The 12,092-nt window shown below is 46.2% G+C and overlaps 1 protein-coding gene across 1 annotated transcript in view; it reads right to left on the bottom strand.

Moving 5' to 3' along the window:
* LOC134400592 (transient receptor potential cation channel subfamily V member 6-like) overlaps nt 1–5,724 on the bottom strand; it is a 101,296-nt gene extending 95,572 nt beyond the window's left edge. Inside the window, exon 1 of the mRNA XM_063129016.1 lies at nt 5,594–5,724. Coding sequence (XP_062985086.1) covers nt 5,594–5,724 — 131 coding nt within the window. The remainder of the gene's footprint in view (nt 1–5,593) is intronic.
* Between the last annotated feature and the right edge of the window lie 6,368 nt (nt 5,725–12,092).

Here is a 12,092-nt window from a genome sequence, read left to right as displayed (position 1 = left end):
ACGTGTGTACATATCTTAAATTTGTTGCCATTCAAGAAGATGGCATAGAAAGAATATAAAAACAGCCTATTCAGTAAGTGGAGGAGTGGCAGAACTTTGCCCCATAATGTAGCCTCCTGCAAGCTGACATCCTATAGATATGTTGGACTAAAGCCCCCATTTTCCCCAGCAAGCTTGCTGGGGATGATGGGGAGTGTAGTCCAACAGACCTAGAGGGAACCAAATTGCAGGAGGCTGCGTAATCTGATGCCAAAGAAGAATTGGCTGCAAAAATGGCAGAAGGGTGTGGCCACAATATGCAGCTCGTGGACCTTCTGAGGGGGTAATGATGCAAGGGGAAATGTATGACCTAAGAAGAGGTCAAAAAGGGGACGGTGATTTGCAGAATGCGAACGTATATGTATAGATGCAAACTTAGAAATAATGATTATAAATTTATCTGTCCTCTGTAAAAGAAGACACATGGTCTCCTTTTCTCTATAAGCCTTGTTTATGAAAGTTTATGAAAGTTGTCGTTGGTTTTACAACCTCAGTGTGGCCTCTTCTTCATAACATATTCCAAAGGGGAGCCCCATTCTCAGCACACAGCACTGAAGCAGAATACAGACCTTGGAGGGAAAAGGTTTTCCCATCCTGCCTTCAAATGAGGATATATGAATATGAACAATAACAATATGATGAATAATAATCCAGGACCTTAGATTGAAGCTGTTCTTCTTAATCCGGTTTCTTGTTCTCCGTCAGTTTACACTTCCTCACAAAAGGCTGGAGGAACGTTCTACAGGAGTCCCCCACCCCATCTCCACCTTATGGCAAGCGTGGTTTCTTACAAAATTCTAGCACTTCATTGTAACGAGAGTGAAATAGGCAGGGATGGCTCCTGCGTCATATAAATGAGCTAGTGCCACTGCAGAGCCACCCCGGGGCTTTCCCCTCCTCAAGAACAGCCCCCCTGTCATATAAATGAGCTAGTGCCACTGCAGAGCCACCCCGGGGCTTTCCCCTCCTCAAGAACAGCCCCCCCTGGTGGAAGGGCCCTTCCACCGGGGGGGGGGCTGTTCTTGAGGAGGGGAAAGCCCCGGGGTGGCTCTGCAGTGGCACTAGCTCATTTATATGACACAAGAGCCATCCCGGGGCTTTCCCCTGAAGTGCTGAATTTAAGAAGTCGGGAACTTACCCCCAACTTTCTTCTGTGGAGCAAGACAGTGGCGGTGCAGCGTCTTTTTCCTTGTTCCTGTGTTGCAGCAGAGATGTGCCCAGCTGATGGCGACCCCTGATTGGTCGCCATTGGCCGGACAGGATGGAGAGGGCGGGCCAGCGAGCCAAATGGATTCCTCCACACCTCCTCCGACGGTGTGGGCAGAACGGCTTGGAAAGCACCATGAGGTAGGAGGGGGAACCGGTGAAGGATGCGACGAGGCTCGCGTGGCAGTGGCTCTTTTTCCCCCTCCCATACATGGCTAAAAACCCTGCGCTCGCTCCTTGGCAGGGAGACAACCCCCAAGGAGGTCAAGTGTGGGGATTGCGGTGCCAATACAACCTCTTCAAGACACACACACACACACACGGAGGGTTCTTCAGGTGTCAGTCATGTCATTTCAATGCACCTGACTGACACCCAGAAGCAGCCCAGAATCTAGCAGGTTCAAGGAGAGGTGCTGAAGAGTACAGGCTAGCTGGTACTCACAGCACTGCCTCTTTTTTTCCTCCTTGCTCCTAGCGCATGAGAGAACTGCAATCTGGAAGCATCCCAAGATGAAGGTCAGGGAGACTTTGGCTATTAAGGTGCCTATGATGTTTCAGGCACATCATCTGGCAGACTGGCCCTGATTGGCCAGTTGTCTGGTAGGGAGATTTGGGGGTTTGAGTTTGCACACCTACATACACATTAAAACCAGGCCTAGGCCCTCTACATGCGCAGAAGTGTCTGTGCTTGAGTGCATTCTGCATTTGCTGCACCAGGCCTGCGCTGAGGAGGGTGGCCATTTGCGCACTGCCAAAAAGAGGACAAAACAGGTACACATTTGCACAAAAAATGCATATGCTCATTTATATCTATAGATGCAAATGTAGAAATAATGTAGAAAAAATTACTATAATTTAAACAAAAATACATTACCAAGGACACAACTATGTGAGCAGTGTGCCTGCTCATTCTCCTGTCCAGGTGAACTTGAAGACCCTTCCTCTCCCCTTATGGACTTGGAACGGACACCCCTTCAAATGCAGGGGTGGGTAACTGGTGGCCCTCCAGATTTTTTGGTCCACAGCTCCCATCAACACTATCCAGCGTAGCCAAAGGTGAGGGAAATTGCAGACCAAAAACATTTGAGGGCCACAAATTGCCCATCTTGAAATAGATAACTGTATTCTGTAAAGTAGGCCACATGGCTACCCTACCCTACTGAGGCCCAGCTACCCTAAGTACCGCTACTGACAGGGAAAGAGAGACCTCCATTGAGCAGTCAACGGCAGTACATCTAGTAGGGGTAGCTAGAAGGGTCAGGGTTTAATCTGAAGTTAATTTCTGCTTGGCTTGAGGGTTGTTGTTGCGCCTTTTTAAAAACAATTAACTCTATACTTCCAGTTCCGCTATTGCTGTCAGGCTCCATCCTGAGGCACCAGGCACAGTTAAGAACTTCCTCTAACTCACTAGGTCCAGGTGTCATCCTCCACATTCAACCAGACACCACTAGACTCCACCCTTGTCCCAGCAAGCTCCACCCCCTGATCTCCACACACTACAGCTTAACTCCCAGACTCTGCCCCCTCACCTCAGAGTCAGGAGACTTGGCAACTCTAGCCCCTGGCCTTGATAGGCCTGAGCTGAAGACTGGCACACTGACATAGAAAGACAATGTCATCAACCCACAGCCTTTGGCCATTCCACAGTCAGGACTGTAAGAAACCGCATGGGATCCATTTCGGACCTGTTGCCGATTCTGATACTTTCTATTCCCCCACCCACATAAGTTTAATCCTCCCCTAAATCTGCAGGGGTGGACTCCAAAATCTCCCACCAGAATCGAAATATTTCTAGAATTTATTTATTTATTTATTTATTGCATTTATATACCACCCCATAGGCGAAGCTCTCTGGGTGGTCTTCAAAAGTTAAAAACAGTAAACACTAAAAACAAATATACAAAATTTAAAAACATAAGAATAATAACAACAACAGTATCCTTATAAAAACAGCTGTTCTGGGGTCAGTTAAAAACTAACAACCTCAACCCATGTTGTTAAATGCCTGGGAGAAGAGAAAGGTCTTAACCTGGCGCTGAAAAGATAACAATGTTGGCGCCAAGTGAGCATCGTCGGGGAGATCATTCCATAATTGGGGGGCCACCACTGAAAAGGCCCTCTCCTTTGTTGCCATCCTCCGAGCTTCCCTCAGAGTAGGCACTCGGAGGAGGACCTTAGATGTAGAGCGCAGTGAGCGGGTAGGTAGGTTCATGTCAGGAGAGGCGTTCCATCAGGTATGGTGGTCCCAAGCCGTGTAAGGTTTTATAGGTCAAAACCAGCACCTTGAATTGGGCTCGGAAACGTATAGGCAGCCAATGCAAGTGGGCCAGAATCGGACTTATATGTTCAAACCTTCTTTTTCTGGTTATCAATTCAGCAGTAACCCTTTAAAAATCCCACACTGTGTGCTTTAATAATGTCTAACATTATTAATGTCTAACAATAATGAGCTTTTATATTGTATTTTATATTATGGTGTCATACTGTTGTTTTATACTTTGAATGGTTTTAATTTTTGTGAACCGCTCAGAGAGCTCCGGCTATTGGGGGGTATAGAAATGTAATAAATAAATAAACAAATAAGTAACATATCATGGTTTGTTCCAGCAAACTCAACATAAGCTCAACATAAAATTGCACTTCCTACAGCTACTTAAGTACAAGAACTCATTCTACTTAACTACAAGCCACTGTACCGGATTCTCCTTAATTCTCTTTCTTGCCCCACATAATGTGCAGTATCATAATATCCCACCCCACAGACCACAATCTGCTACCACCAAACCAAGCAACTGAGACGTTTCAATTATCTTGCTAATTTATGGGCATCCCTAGGGCAGTTTTGAAGTGGATGGATGTGCATTCCAAAAACGCAGCAGCTCACCCACTCACCCTCCCCATGCCATGCACGCCCATAACTTTATACCCAGTGGTCCAGTCCTCACCTGTCTTCACTAGTCCAAGACCACAAAGAAGACCAGGGAGAACTATGCAGTCTGCAAGGAGGATTTATTCTCAATGAATCTGCACCCCAAAGATACTTGCTTTCTTTTCTTTTCTTTTTGGTACCTACTTCTGCCTTTTCATACCGCTGCCAGACCAGGAGTGAGTTATGTTGCTATCTGGACATGTTCAGTGCTATTTCATTCAATTAGAATTTGAGTCGCGCAATCCAGTAATACCTGAACCACTGCTGACTTATATATCAGTGTTTATAAGGCAACAAAGCACGGTGCACTGCAGAGGGTCAGAATGTTCCGGCTGCTGGGCTTCATTTCTCAAAGGCATCAACGCTCAAGTCAACCTTGCCTGGGGCGTGCCCTCTATTCTAGATGCACGCCTCTCCCTAACTTCAGATGTGTAAACGCTATTACTGGTGGTGACTCGGAGGTGAGGCATACGCCACCTGCACCTGCTCAGAGGCACTCTCTCCATTATTCATTCACACACACCAGCTCTAAGACCTTGGATATGACACTTTTGAAAACTGTCTGGAAACAGTTTATGGTGTGTGTGTCCCGGGCCCCAACAATTGTCACTACTGTTAGAAACCGTTTTAGAGCAGTAGCGTAGATCCTGACTGTTCGTTCTTACACAATGGGTTTGTAGCCCTCATAAAGAGACAGAAGGAATGAGAAACGCACACCCCATGTGTGTATGGGCATCCGTTGCCCGCTTCTCCCAGCCCCCCATATGAGAGAGAGAGATGAGTGTCTTTTTTCCAGCGCAGCCGGCAGGCAGGAGACGCAGAATATATAGTGTTGCCTGCTGCATCTCAGGCAGGTGATCAACTCAAGCTGATCTAGTTACAGCAGGGCATCGGCTCTGCTATTAAGGAAAGGGCTTTGAAGGGCGCAGTCCTGGGCACGTTGAGGCAGAAAACAGCCCTCCAACTCCTGGCATTCCCCAGCCAGCATCAAAGCCCTCCTGGCCAGGTGTAGCACAGGTGCATGGCTGGCCCCTGCCGCCTCTTCTGAAACGAGCCCACGCCAGAGCATCGTCAAGAACCGAAACGGCCCGGATCTACACTACTGCTTTAAAGCGCTTAATAACAGTTTTGACAACAGCTGAGGCCCAGGACACACTTTTCAAAACTGTTATAAAGCGCTTTAAAGCAGTCGTGTGAAGTCAAGCGCAGGGCATCGAAGAACACCACGCACAAATTGCCCGGCTGGATAACCAACACACACACCCCGCCACGCCACGCCACGGGCAGGCCGTGAAGTCCCCGTAGCCGCAGCCCGCCAGCGGCTGTGGTGGCTAGTAGTCACAGAAAGGCGCTCTGCACGCGCTCAGGGGGCGCCTTGTCTCCGGTTCCCGCCCAGCGCCGGGGCGCCCCGGGACCTACCTCTTCTGCTGCAAGAGGTTGATTTCGTCGAGCTTCCTGGCCCAGGACTTCTCGCCTCGCAGCCGGCGCAGCAGAGCCGAGCAGAGCCCCGGCAGGACGCCGCGCTCCCCGGGCAGCAGCAGCAGCCCCATCGCTCCGCCGGGCCTCAGCGGCGCATCCCCCGAGCAACGGCCGTCCTGTGCCTCGGCCCGGGCGGCTGGCGGCTGGCGCGGGTCTGCGCTGGAGACGGAGGAGCCCTCGGACCCAGCCGGCGGCGGGGGGGGGCGGTTGCAACATCTGGCCGCGGAGCCAGGCCGGGACCTGGCGGAGTCCCAGGAACAGGAGCGGGGAACCGGCTGGGGAGGCGGAGGCGGCGGCGGAGGCGGAGAAAGGCGCCCAGATCCGCCCCGGCGCTCGCAAGTTACCTGGGATTTAAAGACACACGACCGGGCTGCGGGGGGCCACGTTTGCGCAAATGCAGCGCGGAGAAGGGGAGCCGCGCTTGGGAGTGGGGCAGGCCCTTTCCTCGCAGCCTCCTCTGCTTCTGCCCTCTCTTCCGTTGGGGTTTAAAAGTTGATGTTTCTGGAGGCATTCCAGCAGCTACCAGTAATAACCCCTACCGGCACGCACACAAAAGTGTGCTGTACCTTTAAGGAGCTACAGGGCTGGTGTAGTAGTAGGAATAGCTGCTGAACAACCCTGTGATGTAGGGCAGGAACGCCATGTCTTTTATTTACATTTATACAGGTGAGTTGTGAGGAGAGAAGGCTGGTTTAATGCAAGAATTCCTGGGGGGGGGGAATTGTGCCCCTCATTTGGGATCCCCTAGGGTGACCATATGAAAAGGAGGACAGGGCTCCTGTATCTTTAAAGATACAGGAGCCCTGTCTTCCTTTTCATATGGTCACCCTACCTTATCAGAGATGGCCACCCCATTTAGTATCTGTGTGGAGGGTCTAACTTACCCTGATCACAACACGGCCGCAGAGAACGGCACCTTAATTTGGCCCTGTGTCCTGTAGGGGTGGATAGTAGCTATTCAGTTGTATGTGAGAAAGCAAAAGGTAAAGTAGGCTAGAGACTAAATCTGCTCCCTATACCAGGTGATCTCAATGATTGAGGCTCTCTCCAGCCTCCTCGGATCAGCATAACCCCATTCTGGGTTTTCTTTCATGCTCATGCTAAGATGCATGTGATTCAAAGCATGCAATAATAGTAATAATAACAACAACAACAACAACCCACTTCATATTGCAGAGGGAAGGCTGAGGGACAGGGCCTTTTCAGTGGTGACCCCCCCCCCCCCCCGACTGTGGAATGATCTCCCTGATGAGGCTCACCTGGCGCCAACACGGTTATCTTTTAGGCACCAGGTCAAGACTTTTCTCCCAGGCGTTTAACACCATTTAACAACACTAAGTTGGTTTTTTAACGGATCCCCAGAACTGTTGTTTTTAAATTGATACTGTTGTTTTTATGTAATGTTTACTATTTTAACTTTTGTAAACCATCCAGAGAGCTTCGGATATGGGGCGGTATATAAATGTAACAAATAAATAAATATAAATATAAGAGCAGAGGCTTGCCTAAGGCCACTCAGTGGGCTCACGCTGGGGGTGAAAATTGAAAAACATCCTGGCTCACAGCTCAAGAACTCATTCCCCTTTCTACACCTAAGGGTTATCCCAGGAAAATGGAGGGATTGTCCCTGCCTGCTCCCGGGATCCCCTGTGTGGCATTTAGATGCACAGGAACGATCCTGGGGAAAAACGCAGGTGTAGAGACGGCCTGAGTTGGGCATTTCAAAGAGCTGCAGCCAGAGTGTTGACTGGGGCTGGTTAGAGGGAGCAGACAACTCCCTTGTTAAAACAGCTCCACTGGCTTCCAGTCTGTTTCCGGGCACAATTCAAAGTGCTGGTTATGACCTATAAAGCCCTATATGGCTTGGGTCCAGGTTATTTGAAAGACTGTATTCTCCCTTATGAGCCTGCCCGTGCTTGGAGATCTTCTGGAGAAGCCCTTCTTTCAGTCCCACCATCTTCACAGGCGCGCTTGGTGGGAACATGGGAGAGGGCCTTCTCGGTGGCTGCTCCAGTGCTCTGCAACTCTCTTCCCGGGGAAGCTAGGCTGGCTCCCTCCTTGATGGGCTTTCGGAAGCAGGTTAAAGCTTTTTTGTTCCAGCAGGCCTTTGGAGAATAATCTGGCCTTCCATCTATGTTAATGTCTTATAATTTTGTTGTGTATTTTAAACATTTATGGTTTTGTTCCCCCTCCCCTCCCCATGTATGTTTTAAACTTTGTAAGGCCGCTTTGAGGCCCAGCATTGGGCAAAAGGTGGGATACTACTACTACTACTACTACTAATAATAATAATAATAATAATAATAATAATAATAATATCACAACCAGAGTGCCATGACTGAAAAAGTCCTCTCCTTAGTAGCCACTCATCTAACTTCATTTGGCAAAGACACCTGGAGGAAGGCCTCTGTTACTTAATCCTATCTAGTTATTATAATTCTAGACTGAGCATCAATGAGAGTTCTATGTGTTGAACTGAATTTGCCGGGTTGGTCTCAAAAATGAGGTCACAATTCAGGCTGCAATCTCATACACACTTACCTGGGGGAATGTGCAATTGCGTTCCAAATAGATAAGCATAGGGTTAATGAATCGTTATTGCTACAAATATTTGGGCAATGTAAATCCTTCTCCTATTTTGATTTTCAGGGATTAGAATTTCTCTCCACCCCAAAATCCTGTTAATTGTGATTGACCATTTAATCTACCTGCACCATCTTGTTCACTGCCTTTGCTTTCTCTATTTGTTACTTCAGTGCCATGTTTTGTTCTAATTACTTCTTGTTCTTCCTGTATAAGCTACATGAGTGACCTCAACCAGTCAGAGATTACATAAGGAACTGGATGACATCATATATTCACAATATTGTATAGCTAGGGTGACCATATGAAAAGGAGGACAGGGCTCCTGTATCTTTAACAGTTGCATTGAAAAGGGAATTTCAGCAGGTGTCATTTGTATATATGGAGAACCTGGTGAAATTCCCTCTTCATCACCACAGTTAAAGCTGCAGGAGCTATACTAGAGTGACCAGATTTAAAAGAGGGCAGGGCACCTGCAGCTTTAACTGTTGTGATGAAGAGGGAACTTCACCAGGTTCTCCATATATACAAATGACACCTGCTGAAATTGCCTTTTCTGTGCAACTGTTAAAGATACAGGAGCCCTGTCCTCCTTTTCATAGGGTCACCCTAATATAGCCAATCAGATCTGGCTGTGCAGCAACATTACTGATGGCAAATGATCGAAGCCAGTTGAGAATGAGGATAATGCTTCTTGGAATGGCCAGTTAGGAACCACATAGTGAACAAGATGACATCAAAGCAGCATGTAGCCAATCAAATTTTGCAAATAATGGCAATTCAAAATGGAGACAATGTTTTCTGGAAGGTTAATTTCTGTCACTGTCAAAAATAATAATGAAAAATTCCTTCCTTTCAGCTCACATCTAGAAAATATTTTTTTAAAATCACCCAAATCTTAATGTCACCATTCAGATTTAGAGTGTATAATGTCAGTGAAAATAATTTCCATCTCAAAAGTAAAATGTTTACTACAAAATTTAAATGCTTACCTCTCCGTTCTTTTGGTTTGGGTAGGCCTCAGATACATGCTCACAAACTGCACACTCATGCTAAATACAATTCTATGTTATTTATCAAATGATATCAGATGCTAAGTGTTATTGCATATCAACTGTCAAATACTGTCAGTTATCAAGTAACAAAATCAAATATAATTATATGGCAAATACAAATCTATCTATATAAAAAACGCTTAGGTATGTTTTCATAAAGGCTTCAGGTGATACAGGTTGCTAAGCAACAGTAACAAGGTGTAACAGCTGATACAGGTTGCTAAGCCCCTCGCCCGACTCCTCCGGGCTTTCCAAAGTAATCCTACCCCCCTTTCTGCCTCTTCACTCCCCCCCATGAAGGGGGTAGCGCCACGGTCTGGAGCATGAACGAGGCACGGCCGGGGCCCTTGGTGACTGGGTGGGAGGCCGCTTGCCTGCTGTGAGCCCCGGCCCCAGCCTAATCTCATGCGAGCTGGGCGGGCGGCCCAAGGTTGACAGGAACCCCAGGGAGAGGGGGACACCTGCTCCCCCTCCCCCTGACCTCCCTGACCCCCAGGTCTGCCAGACAGCACTGTATCAGAGGCCTCCAAGCAGCCCGCGCCCCCGTGATGATATTTAATTAATAAACTTTAAGATATGCTACAACGGCGTATGTTACGCCGGGTCCAGATAGTACTAAATATTTGGTAAAAAAAACTAGGCATTCAGAGAATATTAGGGGGGAAATGAATATCAAGATTGGAGTATCCATGCTGTCAGGATAAAGAGTGTTAAATCTGTATAATGCATTTGTTTACACAGGTCTCCAACATTTTTGAGCCAGTAGGCACATCTCAAATTTTAAGACTGTGTCATGGGTGCTCTCACAAAATGGTTGTCATGGTGGGTGTGGCTAGTTACAAAACATCAATTTCCAAGGAAAGTAAGCCATCCAAGTGCCTGAGTACAAGGCAGAGAATGGAACCTGAGGAGCAAAACACAAAACCATTCTTTTGAACCCACAGTTTAATGCTCCAACACCCATTCCGCGGAAGGCAGATGGATGAGGCTCAGATATAAGTAACTTGACCATGAAACTGAGTACTAAAGCACAACAAAATACCCATTTCACAGTAGGTAAACTGGTGATGCTCAAGGAAACCCCTAAACAAGCACGCCAAAAAATCAGCTCATGTGACACTGAAAGAAACAAGAAAAAGCAAAGCACCCCCTTTGCTCCCTACCCTCTAGACCGGCATGATGTTCCCCACTACAGATTACCCTTATTATTTTTAAATCCCAGCGGTATTCTTGTAAATAAAGATCGTGTTGGAGGATGGTGCATCACTTTGCAACATGCTGATCTTCACAGTTTTGATTTTTTTTTTTTTAAAGCAATATTTAACTCTTACTTCATGAGCACCAATGCAATATATTAATTTAATGAGCTGGAGGTAATACTATATTGAACAGGAAACATTTAGGTGCCTCGCTAGCTTTATCTCTACACTACCACATTGATTCCTGAATCATCATATCTCTCCAGCTCTTCCTGCTCACAAGGAAACTGATGTTTTTAACAGCATTTTTAACAGCATTTTAACAGCATTTAACAACGTTAAGTTTGTTTTTAATGGACCCCACAATTGTTGTTTTTAAATGGATACTGTTGTTTTTATACTGTTTTTATGTGTGTGTGTGTGTGTGTGTGTTTTTAAATTGTATACTTTTAATGTTTACTATTTTTAAATGTTGTAAACCGCCCAGAGAGCTTCGGCTGTGGGGCGGTATATAAATGTAATTAAATAAATAAATAATAAATAAATAAATGTTGTGTAAGATTGACCTGAATTTCCTACCACTTGAGAAACTAAAGGACTATGATTTTTGCTTCACTGTCTGTCTGTCTGCCCAGCCATAGCCTACCCAATATTTCAGGCCTAAGTAGACAGGCTTTGCTTTTGTTGACATTGCAAAAAGAAGCATGTTTTCGAATTTGCATACGGAGACAAGAAAAGGAAGTTCAACATACACACAGGCTCCAGGTATTCTGAGTTTTTAAATCTAATTAGCATTAGGCAAATTATTTTGGGATGTGTGTGTTTGTGTGTGTGTGTGTGGAGATGGTGATTCTAGTAGCTGGGCTTTTAAAGATGTGGAAATATTGAGCTTCATCCCACGTACCTGCTTCCCTCGGATTATCCCCGTAGCGCTAAGCTTTCGCCGTTGTTGTTGTTTTTGCTACCAGGCAACAGCGATCCTTTGCATACCAGGAAGTGAGTTTAAGGGGGGGAATGTAAAAAAAAAATCATAAAAAATCAACGGATGACCCAATTCAATTCAAATTTGGTATGCCTAAAGCTCTCCCTAATATCTATTACTGTGCCAATTTTGGTGTCTTCATCTTTAAAGCTTACGCAGATGTAAGCATTTCTTTAAAATCCTGCCCCTGCGCCCCAGCGGCGGCTCGAAAGATACGCTCAGAAAGTAGGGGCTAAATGCAGCGAATCTTTTGGCTTTATAGCACAATTAAGGCAGGATGAATGGGAGTACTTCACAATCAAAGCAGATTATAAGGTGGAAAACTTCGGAGTCCTTTGCATGCAATTCGCAGTGATTGCACAGTATAACGCTGGTATGATAAAATTCATTGTGGGTATATAAAGTAAAAGCCATCTAAAGTCCTACTTAGAGTAGTCCCATTGAAATGAATTATTTATTTATTTATATAGCACCAACAATGTACTTGGTGCTGTACAAAATATACAAATAAAACAGCGATACCCTGCCTAGAGGCTTACAATCTAAAATCACATTAAAACATATAAAGTGGGGGGGGGAAGGGGTTCACAAAGCAGAAATAAGAGAATAATCATAGTAAT

Source organism: Elgaria multicarinata, chromosome 6, assembly GCF_023053635.1.
Source record: "Elgaria multicarinata webbii isolate HBS135686 ecotype San Diego chromosome 6, rElgMul1.1.pri, whole genome shotgun sequence".
Classification (NCBI taxonomy): Eukaryota; Metazoa; Chordata; class Lepidosauria; order Squamata; family Anguidae; genus Elgaria; species Elgaria multicarinata.
This window is presented reverse-complemented; position numbering and strand designations above follow the sequence as displayed.